General features: G+C 41.4%; 1 protein-coding gene across 1 annotated transcript in view; it reads right to left on the minus strand.

Moving 5' to 3' along the window:
• SORCS1 (sortilin related VPS10 domain containing receptor 1) overlaps positions 1 to 25,657 on the minus strand; it is a 476,329-nt gene that overhangs the window by 290,947 nt on the left and 159,725 nt on the right. Inside the window, exon 2 of the mRNA XM_046654074.1 lies at positions 9,080 to 9,147. Coding sequence (XP_046510030.1) covers positions 9,080 to 9,147 — 68 coding nt within the window. The remainder of the gene's footprint in view (positions 1 to 9,079; positions 9,148 to 25,657) is intronic.

The raw sequence follows: 25,657 nt of genomic DNA on the forward strand, positions 1-25,657 counted from the left end.
TTCTAAGTTTAGTATTATAAAAAGTCACACTCCTCTGGATATTATTTTTTAAGTGTTCTTTAGACTTTTAATTATGCTTGGATTGAGGGTCCTGCTGTTTCACTGTTTCTCCTCTCTCAGCCCCCAGCTTCACTTTCTTCTCTATTTAGCACAGACCTCCTCATCTACCACTTCAACACCTCAGCCCCCTCGCTTTCTCATCCTTCTTCAACACTTCTCCAGAACTACATAACCAACTGCCTTCTTGAGTGTTACACAAGCTCCCTGGAGTAAAAGCACAGCCATATTAACCCCAGTTGGTAACCTCAGCTGGGATCAAAGCATTGCCCTGCACAGCACCTGCGTGTCCCTGAGTAGTCCCTCCTCATGCCTCCTCAGCAGTTCTTGGAAATTGCCAATTCTCTTCTCAAGTCCATTTCCCACTCACCATACACCCAAATAGCAGGAGCTCCTTCAACTCCCGGTCTCCCAGGAAAGCTGATCTATGTCTCTCAGGAAAGACCCACTCTGGCTTCCCTGCTTGATGAAAGAGACATTCCCCCTCTGCCCACCCTCCCCCAACCCTGATCTATCACAGCTGGATAATCCTCTTCCTATAAGCTCCCAATGCATACCCTCTCTGCCACTCAATCCTCTACCAGTTTTACTCCCTACTAAGTTTCCCTATATTTTCAATCTCTCTCCACTGATTTATCCCCCCCATACAATATGGTCAGGGTTATCCTCATTTAAAGCAAGGAAGCTATTCCTTTAGTCTATGACCTCCTTTATGCAAAATCATGTTTCTTCCTTTATTTTCCTTCACAGCTTCTTCCCTGAAAGAGATATCTCCATAACTTTTTCTCATTCTCCAGTTGTAGGTGCCCAGTAGAAATCAGTAGAGCAGATGTATGCAATAAATAACCTCACCATCCAAACGAAAGCAGGAGAGTCACTGTAGATATGTCTCTTCCTCTCACATTCTCACTCATCCCGTTGGTTCTGTTCATTTTTACTTTATAAGATCTACTGGAATCACCACAACCCCCACATCCCATACTGCATCTCCTCATGCCCTAAAAAGTCAGCTCTTTTTCATCTCTTCTTACTTTACCCACCACTGTTCTCATGGTCACCAGTTTTGCTCTTTTCCAAGTGAATCCTCAACATGACATCACGATCATTTTTTTCCCCTAAAATTTACCTTTCATCTAGTCTTTCTCTTGCCCTAAACCTTTCAGTGATGCATAACTTCCTAAGGGATAAATGTCAGAATACTTAGCACAGAAGAATTTGAACTGGTCCATTTCTATTTTTCCAGAATCATCTCCAAGTACTCCATCCATACATAGACTATATTGAGATGTGTGCCGTTTCCTAAAGGCGCGATGCCATCAACACCCAAAGGTGCCTGGAATACAGCACACATTCAGTAAATGAAAAATTAGTCCTCTTTCTAGTTTGAGTCCTGCTTTTTCTTCAAGATTCAGATCAGGTATCCTTCATTTACAAAGCTTTCCCTTCCCCAACCCAGAGCATATTATGGTCCCTCTATTATGGCAATTGATACACTAATATAATGTCTCATTTATGTATCTGTCTCCTCCACCAGACCGTGAATTCCTTGAGGGCAACAATCGGATCCTATTCATATCAGATTCACACCATTTACCACGATTCCAGGTCTGTACTCAATTTATACATTCAACTAATTTGACAACTCTCACTCGAATGTCTATATACCAGGCACTTTCCTGGGCATTTGAGATAAACTGGAAAGTGGAACAACGTGTCTGTCCTCGGGGAGCTTATATTCTAGTGGTGGCATCAGACAATAGGTAAGTAATAAATAAAATCATTACAGATTGTGATCCATGAAGTGAAAGAAATAAAAAGCTAAGGGAGAAAGAAATTAGGGCCCTCTTTTTAATAAGGAGGATATAAATGGCTTTTGAATAATAAGGTGGTATTCAGACTGAGACCTGAAAAATGAGGAGGAGCTAGTCATGTTGACTGAATAACAAGACTGCATGCTGCTAGAAGGGGAGAATTAAATAGTGCCCTCAGTATCTTTTGAACTTCTCTGTGCCCGGTTCAGAACTCTATACTCAAAGAGCATTTAATCCTCACTGTTTTATTATTAATTAATAATAAGCTCAAGTTTTGACATCAAAGGACAGACCAAATCATCAGGTGAGTAGGAAAGCCCTCTGAGGGGTTATGAGGCTATGGAAACATTTGGTTCCTATCAAGGAATTGGATGGGATGACCTATATCTCCAGAGACTCAACAGATGTAAGATTCCACCATGTGGTGCTCAAAGGCAATGTAGCAAAATGGGAATTAACATTCCAAATACTTGCTGAATCTGTAACCAGGTTTGCTATTGGAATGCCAGTTGCTCTGCTTTCTCTAGTAAAATTTTCATCACTCGTTTCCTGGGCTCATATCGATAAACATCAGGGCGATGACTGCTTTTCTGTGTATCTCATCCATTACTTGCTAAAAGGAGAAGTGGGGAACTCAGCAGAGGGCTAATCACTGAGGCAAACAAGGAGTTTAGAGGTGCAATCTGAGGCCAGGCTCTCACAGAGATCTCAGGAAGGCCTGCTGTGTTTTGGGGCAGAATGCAGCCAGATCCTAGTAGAAACAGCCTTCATGTGGGTGTACAAGAAGACTTTGTCAAAATTGACGGGGCTAACATGCATGCATTGTACTGTATGGACATAGGTTCACCAGCTCGAATCTGGGCTTTTCACACTTGGTGCTATGTTCTTACTTTTTGAGTGCAATGTCATGGCATTTCACAAGATCATGTAGCATATTATTCAAAACAGAATCTCTTACATGGAAGGCATTAGGTTAAAATTTTAGGATATAAACAGGTATAAGACACTGACCTGGCTTGCAGAGACCCTAAACCATTTCTTAATATACTGCTTCCAGGCAAAAAAACATCTTAATGATGTTCAAGTTCTATTTTAGATGCTAATAAAACAAAAATAACTAAGACATGGTCACAGTCTTTCAGTTTCTAGGCTAGTATGGAAATAGATCAACATCAACAATAACTTGCACCTAACTTTTACACTGTATGTGTCACACACACCCATTTAGTGTCTGCCCTTCACTAGATTTTCAGTTAAGGAAGGAACAATTTCTTGCTTGTATCTGTATTCCCAGTGCCCACCTAGCACAGTGCCTGGCATAGAATAAGGGGCTAGTAGGTGTTTGTTGAACTGAACCAAAAAATATACATCTGATATCCATTATAAGACAAAGATAGTAACACACTACAGGATTACTGATAAAGAAACAATTACCTTTGCTTGTGGGGAGAGGAGGTGGAGACAGAGGGTCAACAGTGCTATAGACCAATAAATATATGAAAAGATGCTCAACAGAACTAGTAGTCAGGGGCGAGTGGTTAAGTTCACGCACTCTGCTTCAGTGGCCCAGGGTTTCACGGGTTCGGATCCTGGGCACAGACACGGCACTGCTCGTCAGGCCACGTTGAGGAGGCGTCCCATATGCCATAACTAGAAGGACCCACAACTAAGATATATAACTACGTATCAGGGGGATTTGGGGAGATAAAGCAGAAAAAAAAAAAAAAGATTGACAACAGTTGTTAGTGCGGGTGCCAATCTTTAAAAAAAGAAAGAACTAGTAGTCAGGGAAATAGCTCTTAAAACACAATGAGATCAGAAACCATTTTCACTCATAGCAAAATTGTAACTAATGGATAACACCCTCAGATTTGTGTAACACACAGAGTCCTCTTGCAGGGAAATTATCACACTGTCACTTTATTCTTTTTCTTTTTGAGGGTGGGTTTCCCCGTTCTATATTCTTATTTTTGTAGTTGACTAGAAGCTGTATTTTGTAGCAAAACATCCTTCAAAGTAGGGACTAATAATTTGTCCCAAGCCACCCTTTGCTCTTCCTCTGGTTGAGGAGTGGGGAGGGAAAAGAGATTTCCAGGTAATAAGAATCACTCTCGGGGCTGGCAGAGTCACTGTCTTCAGGTCAGCTTCTGTCAGCCTGAGCCCCCTGGTGCCCTCCAGAGAGCACTGGCTGCAGCCAAAACTACACAGACCAGATGCAGCCTCAGGGCACTCTATGGCCATTCTCTCCACAAAGACTCTACTGGGAAATCTCTCTTGAAAATCCCTATGTGTAACGCCCAACAAGAAACAAAGTGGCTCCTATGACAAGGAAACAGGGCCGGCTTCCAATGTAGAATCAAATAGCCTAACCCATTCTCTTAACTTTAACCATATGCTCCTTTGTCCCCAGAAAGCAGGTCTTGTGTTTGAGAAGCACACGGATTTGAAGATCTGTTGGAAGCTTGCTTGTGTTTCGTGTGGATCTGAAAATGGGATACTATTGAATTTGAGAAGTCAGCCATGTCAGGCAAGCTCCAGGAGCCAGAGGTACCGCAGAATATGTGTCCATTTAAGAGGGGATACTTTTAGCTCCTGCCAGAATTGCCTGGGGCTTTCTCAGCAGCTAAGCCTCTCTCCTCAGAGTGCTGATTACCCTGGCACTAGAGGGAAAAAAGATGAATATATTTCTTTTCAGAGATACTGTATCTAGATTTTGACATTTTATTTATCTCAACCTTTAAGCTTATCTTGCTTCAGTATGGTGAAACGGGCAGCTCTACTAAATCTCAAAGCTTAATCCACTGCAAGATGGAGAAGATTCTAAGGTGTAGTTAATTGTTCCGTGTCACATCATCCCATTTTCCTCTCAGTTTGACTCCTGAGTGAACAACAACAGAAAACAAAACAAAATCAACAACTTGTTCCAGGATTAAGGTGTAATCAATGACAAGGCCAACTGGGAGCAAAAGCTCATTAATTTGGTACAGCAGCATCTTAACTCTGTCATACAGGGCTTGTTGATGGCTGATGGTGGGAGGTTTAACGCCCTAGGACATCACTACGAGGTCAGCTGCCTCTTGGTCTCTCTCCTGTTCTAACACCCCAAAGGCATTTGCCACTTTCCCCCTCTTGACTATTCAGCTGATAAATTTTGTAAAGAATAAAGGCTCAATTGAAAAGTGTAGGTATCTATTTGTTGGAGAAGAAGCCATTTCCCTGTTGCCCAGTATTTTTCTGGAGTAGGGCAAATGCTGCTCAGAATGTCACAGTGTTATATACATATAAAACCCTACATATATATATATATAAAACCCTACATATATATATACATATATATGTATATGTGTACACACACACACACATATATACATATATATATATATATAATTGTGCTTGCTTATGTCTAGAAAGATCCACCAGAAGGCAGATGGGATTGTGGACAACAGTTAAACAGTGAAATGATTGAAGCTTATTAACTAACATGCCTGTAAGTGCGTGGGCTGTTATTTACAAATTGGTGACCTTGGGCACACTATAAAAATGAATTAAGAGGATGCAATAATGCATGTCTACCATTTAGCATTGTGCCTGACACATATTGAGTGCTCAATAAAAGTTCATTTTTATTATTGTTGTTCTTCTTATTATTATTCTCAGCATCATTGCCATTATTATTAAACTAGAAAGGTTCTGGGTTTAAGAACTTAAAGTCTAGTTGAAGAGAGAAAACATAGGGCCGGCCTGGTGATGTAGCTGTTAAGTTTGGCGTTCTGCTTCGGCGGCCCAGGGTTCACCAGTTCGGATCCCAGGTGTGGACCTACACACTGCTTGTCAAGCCATGCTGTGGCAGGCATCCCACATATACAGTAGAGGAAGATGGGCACAGATGTTAGCTCAGGGCCAATCTTCCTCAACAAAAAGAGGAGTTTTGGTGGCAAATGTTAGCTCAGGGCTAATCTTCCTCAAAAAAAGAAAAAAAAGAGAAAACATACACAGGAACAAAGTAAAGAAGCAACACTTGTCTCATATCTTTATTACAACACTTATGGTTGTATGACAGATTGTCTGTTAACATTAGATTTATCTTCTTCTGGGATCTGGCAGTGCTGGGTGGCTGCTTAAATATCTTATTTAATACAATTAGATATAGCAGGTTACATGTAAGTGCATTTCTCTCTGACTTTAACTGCACAGATCTTTGCCCCCTCTAGACAATGAATACCTGAAGGGAAGAGCTTGTGTGCTGCCAATCTATGTACTCACTCACCTGCCCCTCCCTGGACCAGAACAATCTAAGGCCTAAAGGACTTAATCAATACATCCTTGTTGACCAAATGAATGAGAAAGAAAATTATATGTTGTTGACCATGTAGTAGAGAGAAAATTGTAGTAGTCACTGGTCTGTTCAAAAACAGATACTTATCAAGTATCATCTATGTGTTAAGCCCAGTGCTCTGTGCTCTGGGTGCCATGAGGATATCTAAAACCTACCCTGTGCCCCCAGCAAGGCCCCAATTTTTGGCATGGGTAAGTTTTCTGAGAAGAAAGTAAGACATGATACAGGAGAAAATGAGCCCATACTTAGCAGCCTAGTCTCCGTCAAGCAGGGCTAAACTAGATGACTCAGAACCATGAGCCCCTCCCTTCCTGATCCCCATCCTTCACCCATCCAGCCCTGTCCCCCTCCTCCTTTATATTAATATCCCCAAAGAGGTTACCTAAAGACCACCTATTGGCCTCAGGAGCCACTCAAAAATGCAAGCCCTACCAAACCACTTGAGAAGAATTCTAAATATTCTTCCTTCTCCTTCCTTCTTTTCTATGTTACATTTTCACTAAGGCATTTGCTTTTCTATCAAAATATTATAACAAGTAGTTCTAATAGTATAGAATACACACAGTAGTCATTTGCAACATAATGGCGTATATAACATATGACATGTATGGCAAACGACTATTGTGGGAATATTAGAAAAGTGAATGTTTGTGGGTATATTATATATGTATATGTATATGTGTGTATATAGATAAGTATGTATGTATGTGTGTATGTATATTTATGTGTGCATGTATGTGTGCATATACACATATCTCCTCTAGTGAAATTAATTCTAACACTGAAAAGTCAGCACGTCATTCTTGCCACACTTTCCCAAGCTTAAGCCCATGGAGGTTGTTCGCTCAGAAGGGAGGCCTGATACTATTGGAAGGTGATATCATTTTTATTTCACTAACCCTTACAATCAGAAAAGAAGATTCTTTCTAGACTGGGGCATCGGTAACAATGCTCCATCAGCGTTAGAAGCACGTTGAACATGAGCTTCAGCAGTCTAGGACAAGCTCTCCTCATGTCCTAAAGCATGCCCTTCCCACCGCTCAGGTTGAGAGTTATGGCTACTAAAAGCCTCTGTCTCACTGAGACAGAAGTGCACATCTTTTAATTTTCGAATATGCCGACTACACTTTATAGGGCAGATGCACTGCAGAATAAAAGGTGGCTTTCACTTTCATATATGTACATACATTAGAGAAATCTATCAAGGAAGCATAAGCTTACTCAGAGTCATAGAGATTCTGATGAATAGGTACTGAATTTAAACAATACAGCAGGTGTCAGGCCCTTAATGCATTAAAGAATTGCATTTTCTGAGGCTCTTACCAAACTTCCCACACTTTTTTTTCAGTGACATAATTTCCTTGGGGCAGAAACTCTACATAATTGACCTCCGAGCTGGAGGAGGAGTTCAATAGTCTAAATGCCTGACAACAAATAAAAGAATAGACTCTATTCTTTTCTTTAGTCTACTAGGGTTTTCCTAATACAGAACAATTTATTTGGGGCTTGTTGTACATAATGTCAAGCATAATGGAAAACAGAAATTAAGTAAAAGTAAAATTTAATGAACAATCCCCTTTTTGGAGTATGGTAGATTCCTCTGGGGTACCTATCCAATCCGTGATCCTTCTCTTGTATGACAACTGCATTCCACTATAGGGACAGGCCCTGCAACCAAATTACTACTACATAAATCAACTTTCCCTCCCCAGTCACTGTTGACTATACCAGGGGTGGCCACCTGACACAAGTGGACTCTTTCTCCCTAGACCTCAGTCTGAGACTGAGAGCTGATAGCCAGTCTCTCCTAGTTATGTGAATTGACAGGTGATGGAATCCTCCACGGATCTTATGTGGTGGACACTCACAGCTTTTATGTGCACAAAGACCACTCCCTGCTTTTCTGTTATTAGTATGACCACTTAGTCCTTGTGTGCACGTATGTGTGTTTCGGGGGCACGGGGACTAATCAGAGGTGATAGCCAACAGTTAGCCATCGTTATGAGAAGGGCACTGACCAATCAGGACAGACCCTGGGCTTGCCACCAAGCCAGTGATCACTGACTATTATCCCTGAGATTGTCTCTATCGTCTCAGAGACTCAGAGATTTTCACGTGACCCAGGCCTAACCAATCAGAGGTAGTGCTCTCTTAGGCTTCAGAGACTGGTTCAGATGTAGGCACATGACACAGGCTGGAGAAGAAGAGCCAATCAGGAATGAGATAAATACAGCCAATTTTTAGAAACAAAAAGAGACAACAGAACATACGTGTATAGTCTCCAAGAAAAAAAGGAGGAGAGAGCACCTGCCTGGGTTTCTGGGGACTTTTCTTTTGTGCTGGTATCCAATTGAATTAGTCTGTCCCTAAAGGATTAGTATCATATGTTGAAAAACTATTTCTTGCACACTCTATATGTGTGAGGGAATACAGCGTGAATCCTAGAGATAAAGGTGTGCATATAAGTTTGCGCGCACACCTTCAGGACCACGCAAGGGACGCGTGAAAGAGTGTTGCACTGGTAGTGTGCCTGGGTTCTGCAGACCTACAGGTTGTGTTGATCCCCTCTGCAAAGATACCTTCATTCTTTCGCTTCTGCTACAATAAGCTCACAGATAAGTGAGAAGTGTGTGAACCAAAACGCAGAAAGACAATCTAATGAAAAGTTTAGCAAAGAGATCTGACTGTGACCTAAAGAAGGGGTCTATAAAGAAGGTCTGGATCTGGCGTGCCTGGAGATAGACCCCAATTCATAGTTAAGACAGAGAGCAAACAGAAGGAAGGCATACACATAACCAGCAACCTTGCGGAGAGAGCAGTCATGGTCATTGTGTTTAAATAACATAGTAATTATTAGCTCAATTTATCCACGTACCTCCAAAGCGAGCTCTCAGTGATGCTCCCCAGGTTATAGTCATACAGCTTTGTCAAAATGAGAATCACCTGAAGGCAAAAGAAGACATCAGGGTTAGTCTCAAACAATTACAGTCTCACAGAATTGAAACGGCCCAAGGGAGGGTTTAGGATTCCTTTAATGGGCGCTTAACATAATTGAATGAATTGTTACAGCCTTCCCTTACCCTGACCGGGGAAGGGTTTGCCAATGCCTTCCATTAAACTGCTCAAGGCAGATCCCCTCCTCAACTTTCTCCCCCAGCTCCTCCCTCAACTCCCATGGCAGCAAGAGTTAGCTGCCCATCTAGGCATTTCTTACCCTGGTGGGCTTAACACTTTCAGGAAGGCTGGCAGAGCCTTTAAATATACACCCTGCAAGGTAGCTACTGAGCACATGGTTGGAAGAGAGGAAGAAGGTCAATGATGTAGGTCCCAGCCCTAGTAGCTGTACCACACTGAGCAGGTTACTTAGTTTCTCTAAACCTCAATATCCCCATCTATTGGGGGGTGCATGGGGGGCAGTAATGCTATCTCCCAGAAGGGGTTGCTGGGAGGAGTTAACTTAGGTAAGAAATGCAAATTACTCTTCAATTTCCATGGGGTTCTTAAATGTTAATCCTCCCCCTTCTTCTTCTCTGTGGGTTTGGCTTTGACGGTTTCCTGTGATCTCCCTGATCTTTTCTGGGAAAGACAATAGATAAAAGCCACAAGGCTAAGCAACAGCATTTTAACAGGAGCAAATCTATGTTTTATGGGATCCTGAAGCTTACAGAACTTGGGGAACCCTCTACTAGGAACAGAATATAAAATGATGAATTCAAACTTAGGAAGAGGTCCTGGGAAGGGACCTATGCAATTGAGGGACACTGAAACTTAAGCTCCATTAGCATCACAGCGAATCTTCCTCTGATTTTAACCTATCACTGTTTTCAACCTCTCTCAGAGGAGCCCAAACTATTTAGGTCATTCTTTCAGAATTCAACAAACACTTATTAAGCATTTATTAGGAGCCCAGGATTTTGCCTGATGCCAGAGGACATAAATACAAATGAGGCCTGGGAGTCCGTGATCCAGTTAGGACAGGATGAGTTCCTCAAGGAAAATGTTAGTTGATAGACAGTTGATTACCCCTTTTCAGTCCCAGTGAAACTCAGGCCCATCTCAATGAAACTCAGGCCCACCTGGTCACCTGAAGTATACAAGCACCAGGAGACTTGGGAAGATGCAGCAGAGCAGTGAGTACCTAACCACCGATGTTCAGACCCCTTACTTGTTCTTCTTACATAAGGAAAAAGAACCTTACGAGTCCACTCAGTTTTCTGTTGAGGTCCATATTCCTCTCTTGATACTCATTACCTAGAACATTTGGCCCAGACCCGCTGTTTCCAACTCAGTAGAAAAATGCTGACATGGATTTCCTGGATTTTCTCTGAAGGCCAAGGGATCAGTTCTAGCCACAGTGAGCATAGAACTTTCTAACCTTGAATTCCAAGGCAGCGAGCTGCTGAGGAGTGCTGAATCGTTCCAAGATCCACCGTGCTAGCACAAGGCTCGAATTACAGGCATAAGCATCACTGAGCGGATTGTGACACTTCTTTCACAGTAAGCAAACTGGAATTCATGACCTTAGATTTGTTCCAAGTTCAAGGGAATGAAGAACTATGGTAACCCAAATGCAGGCAGAGATCCAAGGAGCTGTGCTCTGAGGCCACCCCTCTCCTAACTGCAGCACAGGCTTCCTTCAAGGACCTATTCAAAACTTGCTTCTTTAGCAAAATGTGAGCATGTGTGAGGTGCTGGGCACCCTACGGGCACATCAGATGGCATGCCCGTGGTGGGGGCATATGCTAAACAGATCCATGTGCCAATTAAGTGGCTCTAAGTGCTAAATTTCAATCACCGCCATCCCAGGAACACTGATCAGCGGCAGCGGGGTAGCTGTTTGTTTGAAGACACAGAGCCGTGTTGCTGCTCCACCTCAGTACGATTTTGCCGAATAGGCCTATAAATCCCCTACTAAGAAAATGGGGTTGTGGGCATAAAGCATTTCTAGGCAGTTGCTCTCTTGATACAATATGGCAGTAAACTAAATAATGAAGTTCAGCTGGTCACAAGCTGCGTCTCCCATCCATCTGCAGAGGGAATTCAGAAGAACCTCAAAGAAGGAACTTTTTAACCCAGCATGTAATGGTGTGGAGTCCCTCAAGCACACACACACAAAGTGTTTAAGCAATTCACAGGCCGGCGGGCAGGGAGGTAAAAATCCACTCCCTGACTCTTCTTGCTGGGCTAGTAGAACTCAAATGCCAGTGATACACTCGGCAGTTTATCAATACTGCACCAGAAGAGGTGTCCTTTATGGCATTTCAAAGGATATCTGCTTGAACCAGTCTAATCTTTGTTTTCAGAACAAGAGCAAGAAAGGGAGAACTGCTAACCTTTAGTTATGTTTTCAATCGATTATTTGAAGTCTCTCTTCCTCTCTTTTTTCCCTTCACTGTCCACGTGCATTATTTAGCACCTTACTCCTGGAGAGTGAGGTGTCGTTATATTATATCTGTTTGGTGGTTGGTTGGTTGTTTTTCTGTTCTGTTTAATCAGCAATACTATTTAATAGAATTAGCGCCTGTTAAAAGGGGCATAGCCCAAAACAGCACTATTAGATGAGAAAAAGGGGAAAAACACACTTGCCTGCCTATTCTTGTCCCAGTGTTTACTATTTGTGCCTACTTTTCAAAGTAAAAAAAAAACAAACTTTTTTTGGGGGGGAGGAAGATTGGCCCTGAGCTAACATGTGTTGCCAATTTATCTCTTTTTTTGCTCGAGGGAGATTTTCACTGAGCTAACACCTGTGCCAATCTTCCTCTGTTTTTACGTGGGACGCCACCAAAGCATGGCTTGATAAGTGGTGTGCAGGTCTGTGTGCACGGTCTGAACCAGTGAACCCCGGGCCACCGAAGCAGAGTGTGCAAACTTAACCACTATACCACCAGGCCAGCCCCCGCGGAACTTTTTAATTGAGTGAAATGTTATATGTCCTTAAATAATACATAAGTGGTAATTTATTTTTATTCATTCAGTAAACAATTTTCAGGTATAGATTTGATTCTATGAGTCCAAGTGTACAGCATTTAATTATAAATCCAATCAATGAGAGCAAGGCTGTTTTGATCAACAGACACTCACACACAATGGAATACCCATCATTTCTTTTATATAGTACCAAAATATCCCTGACTCAAAACAATAAGTGGTGACCATATGGTAGTAGTTTTTTAAGATTCCTCTCTAATCTTAGGATACTTTCTTTAAATAGCTATAATCTAAATAACTATGGCTTAACAACTTCTACCTACATGTGCAGGACCTCAGTGCCCAGTTATTCTAGGACTTTCCGCAGTGACATGTCTAAGTATCCCCCAGGCAGTCAAGGAGCTGCTGTCACCACATGCCATCTGTCTTGTTCTTTTGCTGTGGCTCCTTCCTGCCATATCCATCACTAACGGAGCTTCTGGGGTGAACTTCACTTTGTCCATAATATAAAGAGCATGCTGAAGCCCACCCACCAAGCTGCTATTCTCAAATCATCTGTTCTTTGGAAGGTGGGAGGGTGCCACAAACAGTGCCAGGATGAGTGCAGGTCCTCGAAGGAGTGACCGTGGGCTTCCTCCACAGTGCTGAGTCACATTTTCACCACCTGGGCTCACCAAACTATTATCCCTTTTCCCAAGGTCTTCCAGAGCTCTACTGAATAATTCCACCAACTCCAGCCTCTCATCCCTCACCTCTGCACACAGGCGTTAAGAAACCACCACGTAAACAAAATGTGGCATTACATTTAATATACAACGGAATATGAATCGGCTATAAAAAAGAAGGAAATCTTGCCATTTGCAACAATGTGAACGAACCTGGAGGGCACTGTGAGAAGTGAAATGTCACACAGCAAAAAGACAACTACTGTATGGTAATGCCTATATGCGGAATCTTCAACAAAGAAAAAACAATTTCATAGGAACAAAGAATAGAATGGTGGTTGCTAAGGGGCTGGGGGAAAGGGAAATGGGGAGATGTAGACCAAGGGTACACACTTTGAGTTATTAAAAGAATAATTTCTGAGGATCGAATGTACAGCACAGTGACTACAGTTAATAACACGATATTGTATACTTGAAAGTTACTGAGAGTAAATCTTAAGCATTCTTAATAAAAAAAAAAAAGCAAACAAAAGAAAAACAAAACAGAGTGTTAACTATGTGAGGTGATGGATGTGTTAATTATCTTGATCCCGGCAATCACTCCACAACGTATATGTATGTCAAATCGCCACGTTGTACACTTTAATTATATACAATTATATTTGTCAATTATTTCTTAGTAAAGTGAGGGAAAACAAAAGAAACCATCACAAAGGAGCTTGGGGGAGGAAAATGACAACCTCTTCCTTCCCCCTTCTAACACCAACTTCTTTCTGCGATTGGTTACAAAACATAAGCATTCACAGAGGTAAATAAAGACACTTGTTTGTTGATGACTGTGTTTTAGTAAAACAACAAAAGCCAGTCAAAAATGTCCTGTTGTATCAAAAGGGCAGGGAAAGGCTTGTTTCCAGGTATGCGTTAGAATGAATCACCAGGGCAGCATGCCGGGTTAATACGTCAGCAGGCTCCATTATGCCAAGGATGTAGACATGTGACATCTGTGAATGTGACATTTTTTTTTAATTAATATAAAAATATAATTTAGAAACAAAACCCCAAACAGTTAAGGAACCCCTAAAACACCTCCCTGGTAACCTGATGCTACACAGTATACTTTTGAAAACGTCTACATTAATTACGTACTATAGAGAACTGAAATTTATTCCATACTTCCCAAGTAACAGCATAGGAATTCTCCATTTATTTTCTCAAGGAAAAACATAGTGCCTTGACCTTTTCCTTTGATAACTTAAAGAATGCACCTCAGAGGAAGGGCTAATGGAGGGTTGTGGGGGTTGGTGTATTTTCAATTCCCCTAACTCCTTAGGAATGAATATATTCCTCCTATGAATGTCTCTCCTGATTCTTTTGCTTAGGAGTAGCAATCTGGTTGGAGGCAAAGGGCTAATGAGAATCTTTCTTGAAGAGGGAGTTTGCTCAGCAAACAATTCTCCCTAAACTATCATTTTAGGGAAGTTCTAGGAGAACTCAATGGACATTTAGGGAAATTTGAGGTCCACCAGGACACTTGGCCCGGCCACTGCCCTTCACCTCATCTCACCTCCATCTCAGGGAAATCTTGGAAAAGTAAGACACCTCTCTTCATTTTTCAATTGTTAATGATTTGCATTCTTTCCTTCTCTGTGTCCAACTGTGGAAGGGAATCTAATCTCAGGGACAAAAGTATGGCCTTGGGCTTCTTGACAGAGCAATTTGGGCTAGAAGATCCTCAAGTCTCTTTCATTCCTGATGGTCTATAGTTCCAAATCTTGAATAGTGAAGAGGGTGGAAGGAGTCTTAGTCTACAAAACAAGACATTTTCTTTTGTATTCCTCTCAGTCATTAGTGACTCAGGGCTGGTTTGGGCAGGTGTTTCTGTCATTGTAACACATGGGGAGACTGCATAGATCTCAATCATGCTAAGATTCATAATTCTGCTCCTCTGAGGTGGGTCACAGTCTGGCTTGAAGATGCCTGCGGGTTGGGGCAGGGGCTGAAGATGGCTACCTCCATCCTTTCCGCACCAGCTTTCAGCAGGCTCTGGTGTTTCCTCATCACCAATCTCAAATGGCCACCTCTCTGTTGCTTATAGCAGCTTGCCAGAACCATTCAGTTGGATGTTTTTACAGATGTGGACGGAAGAGAATATGGGGACAGAGAATTATAAGGGGCCTGAAGAGATCTGGAAGAACCTTCCACGGGGATTGAAGAGTTGAATAAAATGTAAGAGAGATGTTCAATAGCCAGAACTTTGCTTTGTTTTCGGTTGTTTCCTCTGCACTTCAGTTTTAAGGAAAGAAGTAAACTTGCATATTTCCTAAAAATATGCATGTTCCAGATTATGTCTTTGTCTCAGCGAGCATTTATCAACTTTCCAACTTAAACAGAGGTCTCATTATTTTGAGGAGCTATGAATTCTTTAAGAATCTAATCTAATAAAAGCTATGAGCATAAAACAATGAATATTACTTTAATGATATCACTGATCTCCTGAATCCCAGGGGGGTCATGAATCCAAGAAACAGAACCTTCTATAATTGCCAGAAATGAGAACTTTGTTCAGAAGAAAGAACTTTCAGCTCTAAAATTATACACATTTAATTCAATAAACATTTACGAAGTCTTCTTAAGAGGCAGGAATAAAAAATCTGTACTCTGACAACACAAAGGGAGAATGAGACTTGGTACCAGTCTCAGGAAGCTCAGTCTAGTGGAGAGGCAAAGGTGTACACAGATGTTACAAAATAAGGAAGAAAAAGGTATGCAGCAGGAGAACAGTGTGTATATCTTTCAGAGAGCAAGAAAGAAAATCAGGAATAGGTTCTTACAAAAGGATGCATTCAAGACAAATCCCAGAGGCTGGGTATTGTAGGGGAGGAAGACAGTTCCTCTACCCTCTAGGTCCTTCTGACTGGTCTAAGACCTAAACTGACATGAGACAGAATAACAGGAGAAAATCAAACAAGCTTTATAACACGTATACATGGGAGAGACCCAGGACAGCTGAGTAACTCCCTAGAATGACCAAGGTTGTCACCTTAAATACCATCTTCAGCTAAAGATAAAGGAGGATATTCGGGGTGGGGGAGTCACTTATGGGAGATTACCAGAAAAGGACAGTAAACAAGAGTAAGGTTATTATGCAGATTTAAGTCCTTGCCTTCCACAATGATAAGAGTTTCTAGAGAGAAGGTCACCCCCCTCTTCCCTGTACAGAGATGGAGACACTTTTGTATAATGGAGATTTCCATTACAGATGTAAATGTCTCTTACAAAGGGTAACTTCTACTTTTCAGAGCTTCTCCCACGTCTGCAGTTTCTTAAAAGTAAGCAGCCCAAAATAATTCTCATGCCAAAGAGACACATCTTGAGGTGGCAAATTCTGATCCCCTACAGTGTGATTCTGATGGAGGGGAGAGGCTGTAGAGATGGTATTTCCAAGGGAAGGGAGCATGAGGCTAGAGATCCAGAGGTGTGAAAGCTCACAGAGTGGTAAGAAGAGTGCAAGTCATCAAGTGTAGCTAAAGTTTAGATTATGGGTAGAGATGCACAGAATATTAGAATAGAGAGATGCCTTTTGCTCTACTGTGGAGGGCCTTACTATTAGGATGGCAATGTGCTCTGGTGAAAAAAATACAGACTTCAGAATCAGAAAATGACCAGATTTTGAATCTTGGTCTAGCCAACCATATCTGTTGGACTGTCTTTAGCAACAAGAAACAGAATACTAAGAGCGACTCAAACAGTAAGGGATGTTTTATCTCACATAACAGGAGGTCCAGAGTTTATGCAGTTCCAGGACTAATTTAGGCTAACAACGTCATCAAGGACCCAAGTGATGTGCATATTTCCTCTCTGACAATGTCAACACTTGCTGCTATTTGCCTTCATGTTTGTAAGGAGGCCATAACATTTCTTTACAATCACGTGCAGACATAGCCACATCCAGCAAAGAAAAGAAGGGTCTCTAGCATCTGTATGTTTTTAGTTTGTTTTGTTTTTAAATTAGAAAGGAAACTCTTTCTCAAAAGCCCTTTTAGCAAAATCTCTGTAGTCTCAATGACCAGGATTCAGCCACATGCCCACACCATGGCTGCAATAAAGACTGCGGAAATGAGGAGATGGTGTTTTGCCCTTACATTTTCTTTTTTTTTAAAGCTTGGCCCTGAGCTAACATTTGTTGCCCACCTTCCTTTTTCTTTTCTTCTCCCCAAAGCCACCCCAGTACATAGTTGTATATTGTAGTTGCAGGTCCCTCTAGTTCTGCTATGTGGGATGCCACCTCCACACGGCCTGATGAGCAGTGTTAGGTCCATGCCCAGGATCCAAACCGGTGAAACCCCACACTGCCGAAGCAGAGCACTCGAACCCAACCACTCAGCCACAGGGCCAGGCCCTGCCTTGGTATTTTCTATGGTAAGAGGTGGGATCTATTAGGAAAGAAAAAGTGAGGAGTGGCTGCTAAGTAACAACTAGTAGTGTCTGCCACTGTGTGACCTTGAATAAGTCACTTAAGTACTGAAGGGTCTTCTCTTATTAAAAAAAAAGAAGATAATGTTATCCCTCTCCTTTATCTTGTAGAATTGTGGGAAGCTAACACAATAGGAAGTGGAAAAGCTCTGTATAAATGTTATAGTCCTATGCAAATGTAAATAGTTGATATTATTATAACATCTAGCATTTATCAGATGCCTACACTGTTTACCAGGCAAATTTCACTATTAAGGGCATTTCAAGTAATTATCTGATTTTTTTTTTTTCTGATGAGGAAATTGAGGCACACCGAGGCTAAGTAACTCAAATTACTCAGCTAGTAAGCGGCGGATAAGTTTAACTCACACTATATGCAGATTCTAAATCACTGTGCTAAGCTGTCCCCATGGTATGCTGCCTAATATGAGTATGATTGTTACCAGAGGCAAGGTGGAACCACTGACGACGGATCCTTTCTATTAATTTCCAAAGTGCTCAAGACCTATTATCTATCAGACGTGGTGCTGGTCACAAACTCCTTCTCTCTCATTATGCCTTCTTTTAGACATTCCTGGAGTATTTTTTCCTTATTGTAGACAAACTTGAGGCTTAACTTTTTACTGACCTCAAGTCAACGGCAATTTTGTCATTTTAATTTTTAAATTCTTTGAATCTTAGTGAAATCTTGCTTTAGGAGCTGATGCTTCCACTTAACTCGCTGCAGAACTTGGCTGCCCCTAGATCAGGGGTTCCTGACAGCGAATGTGCACACATTTAAATGCAGATTTCAACAGAGTGGTTTATAGTATCATCATTTTCAGAAGATTTAAGTGAATATGTAATTGCACTCTGTTTGAGTGATCAAAGAGAAGAGAAATCAATAATTACTAAACTGGATTAAGAAACCCCCAGAGGGGAGTTGAAAGGATGGCATGATGTGCATGCACACGCACAACCACACATGTTCACTTCAAGTCATCAGACAGAGATAATCCAACGGATGCAAACACACTGGAGAAATGAAAAACCACTAGAAAGAGTGGGATGAACTTAGGGTGTGGGGCCAACCAGAAAGCAGTGAGTAGACCTTTGTCTCTGGAAAGGCCTTAATCCCCAAACAAGCTTCACATTTTGCAAGAGCCCACACACAATTAAATGTAATGTTTATTTATGTAATATCCTCGCCACGACATGGAAATGGTGTGAGTTAAACAGCCACTGCACCTCCCCTGGGGAACTTAAAAGACAAGACAGCCAACAGGAATGCAGACAGAAACAGGGGCGTACAGAAAACTGAATCAATGCTAGACACAGAGCAAACTGTAGCATGTGGAAGAGCCCTTGCGGACAGTGGAAGTTTTTAGTAAAATTTGCTATGTCCTCCCTCTGAGCCAGTTTCCCCATAGAGGTCACTTGCAGCCAAGATGTAAGGCCACGGCCTGCACAAGAGCTCTAGAGCACTGTCCCGGGAGCCTCCATATGAGAAAAACGGCAGCTCTCACTCAAGGCAACTCGGATCTCTTCACTACTCCCTCACTGAGTTCTTTCCTGTTAGTAACAAGCAAAGAAATGCTCGCAATAAAAGCCTAGTCATATGCTCTAGTCCTAGAGGCTGGTCATTATATCTAGCAAACAAATCCCAGCTCATCAAATCCACTAGCCCTAAATTACTTTTTGATGCAAATCTTGAAAATACAACCTTTGATCTTCAACTTGCTCTTCTATTCCCCAAGGTGAGGGACACTATCAACTAAAACAAAAACAAAAACAAAACTTTCTTCAAAATCTATCAATCTCACAATGCCATACCAAACAGACTGATGACTTCAGCCCTATGTCTCTTCCTCCCTTCCTCCCTCCCTCTCTTCTTTCCTTCTTTCTTTGTTCTCCTCTCCCTCCTCCTCCTCCTTCTTCCTCTTTTTATTCTTGAATAATAAAAAAAAAAGACAATCCCCAAAACGTATATCCATTTCTAGTGGATAATGGTGATCATTTCATATTCTTCTTCCTCTAGTTAAATTACTCTGCCATAAATTATATTTGTTTTTAATCCTCTGCATTAAACCAAAGGAAGTAGGGAAATGCTAAATTAAATAAATTTTTCTAGAAAAGAGCCAGATATCTGCACTAACGTAATCCCCAAAGAGCACCAAGCTAAAATGATTGTACAAAATAGACGAAAATGCATATTCAAGACAAGCCTTCTCTATATAGGGAAAGCAAAATGGAAAAATTAAACAGGCCTGGAAAGCCAAAGCCAGTTTCAAGACTTGAAAGCAGCTGGGCCAAGGAGGAGGGGCAGAGAAGCAGGCAACACAGTGCTCAATGGGTTGTTTTGAGAGCTACAGCTCAAGAAAATCATGCAAAACATCCTATGCAAGTCCACTGTTTCACAGTTAAAGAAACAACCTGTATACCACATTCTCCTCATTCCCCTCTGTAGCGCCAGAAGAGAATAGAGATTATATCCAAACCACCTCCTTCAAGTCAATCCATGTTCAAATTACGTCACCTGGTTCTTGGCTACAGAAACACAGACAATGCAGAGAATTGTTAATGCAGAGTTGTAAAACAATAAGAAGAGATTTCCTGCATTATCTTCTCTCTGGAAATCTAGAAAACAGAGAGGAGACCTGCCATATGCTTAAGTAAGAAGGGTACAACCTGAGTTTGTTAAGGGGGCGAGGGGATTTGAGGAATGCAGAAATTCCCTGTCAACTTCTCTGCTGTGCCGACCTGAGAAAGACAGATCTCCAAGCTCTCAGATCACTATGGGTACGAAATATAGACACTATCTAAATATTAAGACTCTTCCTATGTGAGAACCCACACACAAAGTGAACACACCATTAAGCAGCAAACTGCGTGTTAATGATGAGGGGCCCTTCTGTTCACAGGCTTCCTTATATTAAGCTTCAATACAAAGAAGTAAGCAAGTCTTTCCTTTTCCACTTCTCCATCTTGGTGTTTATGGTGTTATTCATGGGTCTGAACAAATTAACTCAATTTTTTTAAATATTATTTTTCAAGATTAACACAACATACTTACAGGAAGCTAATAAATAAAGATATGCATATTATGGTGATCCAAGTGTCAGAATATAAACCTCAATAAGACACTGGAATAAAAAATAAAAAGAAGGTAACCTTTTAATTTTCTCTTCTCATTTACCATACAGCACAACTAACAAAAGCAACAAGAATAAAACTCTGGAGACAGTCAATAAGCTAAGTTCAAATATTTTCCTTAAGACTAAAAGTCTTAAGATAGACCAGGGAGGAAGAGAAACATTTTACTCTCTAAAAACAATAAAGACGGAAGAACAACTGACTTCTCTATTAGCAAATCTTTTGTTTGGTTTCTCTGAGTGCTAAGGTGTGATGAGACACAACTTGCTTAAAAGGAAATTCAAAGCTTACAAAAGTGGCTTGAAAGTGAAATTTAAATAACATCTTGAAATCCCAAGTAAAATGTACTAATAGTTAATAAGGGTTTTCACTGGAGAAAAAAAATCCTACAGAGGTTAAGTGATTCTTATATGTTCCTTGTCATTTAGTCACAGAACCAAACTGCTTCTACATAATGCTAGCTCTAATCCTCTACAATGGCATTTAGATGGCTGGTGGGTGGTTATAAAAAAAAAATTAGCATTTGCCACTCTTTTAAAAGAAACTTAAGACAAAACTGGAAGGGACTGTAAAGATCATCTCATTCCAACCATCTCATTTGACAAATGGTGTAGGTGATACTTTTAGAAGAATCAGTTCTATGAATAAGGAGCTTCTGAGAGTAAAGAATAATCTTAACATACCATATGTCATTTAGGGCATGAGGCAGGAGTCCCCGTGTACCGAAGGAAGGACTGGATTAGGCCGGTTCTGAGATGGGAGAGGTGGAAGAGGGAGAGTGAAGACTGAAACCAGTAGGATCAGGCACAGACCCAGGTTTCGTGAAGTCATACAATTTGGGGGCCTCTCTTTAAGAAAAATAATACAAAATTATGAATAAAATGAGACTTTAACAGTGAATACTCATTAGAATGAGAAATTAGATCACAACAACAAATTACTAATGCCTTAAAGATCCACATACTTTTCTTCTGAGATACCTTCAGGAAATTTGGCAGAACTGAAAGAATAAAAACATTTTCTGACTGCAACCTGGCTTTCCGTCTGCACCTGAAACAGTCTGCAACTCCCCCGAACTCCCAGCCCACACAGGAACCCACGCCTCTGAAAGCTCAGAATCTTAAGTTTCATCAGCTTCGCTGTAAATCCACCTTCGTGTGGGATTCCACATTAAACCTGTTCAATGGAGCCATCCGTTTCAGCAGGCCTGGGCTACGAATCAGGGAATATAGACGTGAGCCCGAGTTGCGCTGCTAACACACTGTGACACTGTGGAAGCCAACGTACCTCTTTGGACTTCAGTTTCCTCCATGATGACACTACACATTTGTAAGGTCTCTGCCCATTGTAATACCATTCAAGGCTGAAGGCCTCAATCTACTCTATCTTCAGTGTTGCCAGGCTTAGTAAATGCCGTTGTCATTGCTCAAGCTAGAGCTCAGAATCTTCCTTGATTCTACCCACCCCTTTTCTTCCCAAACTTAATTGGTCACTAAATCCTATATACCTCTTCCATCTAGGCTCACCTCCACTTGGTCTGGTCTATTGTAAGGCCCCTGACAACTCTGCCAGCATCTCACCCTGCTTTCCTCAAATCACTCAACACTGCCACCACTGGAAAATCTTTTTAAGTTGCAACCTTGTCACATTTTCCCACTCTTTAAAATGTTTCTGTGGTCTCCCGTTGATCTTAAAATCAAGTTTAAATTTTACAATATGACCTACAAGGCCAAGTATGATATGGATCCCGCACTCACATTCAAACCAATGTCATACTAATGTCTCATTTACTCTCACAAGTCCATGTGAACTTAGACATAATGTTCTCCTGCCAACCTCAAGAACTTTTTTTTTAGGAAGATTAGCCCAAAGCTAACATCTGCCACCAATCCTCCTCTTTTTGCTGAGGAAGACTAGCCCTAAGCTAACATCCATGCCCATCTTCCTCTATTTTATAAGTGAGACTTCTAAATGCGGGACACCTGCCACAGCATGGCTTGATAAGCGCTGTACAGGTCTGCACCTGGGATGAGAACTGCTGAACCCCAGGCCGCCAAAGCGGAAGGTGTGAACTTAAGCACTGTGCCACTGGGCTGGCCCCCTAAAGAACTTTAATATTTGTTGATGGTGAGACTAACTGACTGTAAGTATATCGGTAATGGACTTTTCCAGGTGAAAACAACATGTTCCAGTTATATGAGCACTTATTTGTAGCAAGTCTCTAAAGTAGAGTGAGGTCACAATATCCTGACTGATTGTAACAGAAAAGCATTGGTATTTCATCAAATTCCAGTTTTAGGAAGGATATTCCAAACATTTTGGATTTCCTCCTGAAAGGTTAGGCTGATTAAAGGACTAAATGCTACAGATAATTCAATGCTGTGTATCTCTTTTGGGAGTCCTGAGTCCTTGTAAAACATGTCTACGATCCAATCCAAAGGGTTATCGATTTTTCTGTCCTTTCGTTCAAAAGTGTTAGCTTTCATGCACAGATCTGTGAGATAGCTGAAGGGTGGCCAGGATGCTGCCCAGATTTACCTCCCATTCTGTGAGTTTCTTCTGTCTAGGAATGGACAGCCCCGGATAAGTACAAGTATATCGGGGGCAGATTTGAAATCAAAGTCTGAATTCCAGGTCTTTCACCTATGTCCTGTGAGACCCTCAAAACTGCTTCTCCTGTACAATGGGGACAAAGCTAAATAAAGTCTGTATGGGCGGCAGGGTGGAGGTCTAAAGTTAGAAGTTGAGAGGGCTGGATTCTGGTTACAGAGCCAATTTTAATTCCTTGTGTGACCTTAGTCAACCCATTTTCTTATTAAAGAGGATTGATAAAATTAGAATTCTCTTTTCTAACTGGACTATTATCACCAGTTGACTTTGAGTACTTTTGTTTATTTTTGTTGCTCCGCTAAGCACTTTTAAATGATATAATCTATATATATATTCTTAACTATCCCATGAAGCCAATATTTCTTTTCTTGTTTTGGCCATTTTCAGAAGGAGGATTAGAGAATTTAAGAAATTTGCACATCAGCTAGCATATAACTAGGAAAGCTGGTATTTAAAACCAAATAAACTGAGACCAGAGCTCAAGAGCTTAACCACCAAGCTACACAGCCTCTTTGGAGAGGGAAAGACAAGAGCTTTAAAGAGTTTCAAAGATTATATTTCTTACTTTCAATTTGACTGTCTATCTGTCCTATTTGTCCATCTATCCAGCTATCCATCCAACTGATTTTCCAGGCACAGACCACAGTGTATATTTGTTCTAAGAGCTACTGAGGATACAAAAAGAGGAAGCAGATACCTGCCCTCCTTACACAGGACAGCTGGAGAGAGACTCCTGGAGCTGACAGGTTAGAATCAAATGCTTTAGAAACTGAGTGCTGTGGGAATAAAGAGAAAAGAGCAATCCCTAGCTAGATGTAAATAGAGTCCTTTTCAAGTCTTACAGCAAGTCAGATGCTTTACACACAACAGGGCATTTAATGCACTTCACAACCCTGGGGAGGTGGTTTTGTTATCCTCAAACAGGAGATGCGATGGGCTGGGGCTCAAGTTGTACATATTTAAGCCTAGATCTTCTTGCCTTCTGATCTGGAGCTGGAGCCTTGAGCGATGCACTGAGTTAGCTCTTCTATCATCCTGGGCTGAGGGGTGATCTTTGCAGCTCACTTACTGAGACACTGTGGATTCCACTGGTCAGAGAGCCACACCTCTCCTTGCCACACTAGCAGGTACAAAACATGGAAGGGTCATGTTCAGAAAAGAGGAGAGGAACTTCCCAAGAATCTACAAGATCACCCATCTGCTCCTCTGTTAAGGAAGAATTTTCATAAATTGAATGTCATTCAAATGTCCCTAACTCTAATGAGGAAATGAGGCTTCCAGTAAAGAAGGATAAGAAAGGCTAGAAATGAATGCTATCTCTATTTCACTTGGGAAATCAGTTGCAAAAATGGTAAGAATGTCACTGATTCTTCTCTCAATTTATAATCCTTTAATCCTAAATCAAGACACCAGTGAAATTTAGAAATCCAACACCCTGTCTGCCCTAGGAAATGCAAATCCCCCAGGAAAGAGCCCCATTACTGGCCTTGGGCTAGTGAGTGGCCATTGCAAATCCCGCTGCAGAGCAAAGGAGCTAAGGTGTTCACAACGATGAACATGAGTGTGAGGGGGTCGCTGGGCCCAGTCAGTGGCTTCAGTAAGTGACTCACGGCAACTGAGGGAAGGGGAAGCAGCTGCCAGAACTCTCTGCCTGGCTACCGCAGGAGGCTGCAGGAAAGAAAGAAATCTATTTTCTTGAAAATTGAACCTCTTCTTTAGATTCCCTATTTTTTTTCTTTAAACTGTCCAAGATTAATGTGGCAAAAATAAAATGCCCCACAGGCTGCTTATTTTGACGCTTACTACAGCACATAAAAGTGAAGAATTAGCATGGAATGAATAATTTATTTAGCACTTTACTGTTGTTTTAAACAAATCACTTCCATGAAAGCAATGTGTATTCAAGCAATAAATCACTGTTTAGCACTCTGTCCCGAGGAAAGATACCACTTGGCAGAATTATTGAATGGCAGTGCCTGGCAGGGAGGCAGGCACAATAAAGATAAAGGTGACGTCTTTGCATAACTGGATTTTGTTTGGATCTGGAGGAGACTAGGTTTGAATGAGATTCAGTAATGAGACCATTCCCTTTATGAGCAAGGTTTAAATGAGCACCTACTTGTGCTAATGTAGCTGATGGTATGACTGGCACAGAGTAACTTTCTATACATCATAGCTATTCTTATTTATTTTGTTTCTGCAATGACTATGGGTCAAGCACAGAGCCTGTCAAGGATACACCATTGAAACAAAGCAATGAGTTCTGTGCCCGAGTTTATTTCGAACTTTGGGGGCTTCAGACCACTTTACACAATGTGGTAAGTATTATGATAGCAGTGCATATGAAATGCTGTTAAGAACTTGCTTAGTAGGAGCTTGGGAATCTGAAAAGATTTCACAGAGGTAGTGTCATCGTATCCAGACTTTGGTTTAGCCAAGGGTTTAGGAAAAAGGGGAAGAACCTTCACTAAAGAAATCTGGGTGGGAGCAGACAAATGCAAGTGTGAAGCCCACGTGACGTTTGGGTGGAGACCCTCTATGTTGACGTGGTACAACTCAGTGAGAGTGGAGAAGGAAATGAGAGAAAGGAGGCAGGAAAAGAGGCTTAAGGGGAGATCAGCAGGGATACAGAATGATCTTCGTGG

Source organism: Equus quagga, chromosome 2 (genome assembly GCF_021613505.1).
Source record: "Equus quagga isolate Etosha38 chromosome 2, UCLA_HA_Equagga_1.0, whole genome shotgun sequence".
NCBI lineage: Eukaryota > Metazoa > Chordata > Mammalia > Perissodactyla > Equidae > Equus > Equus quagga.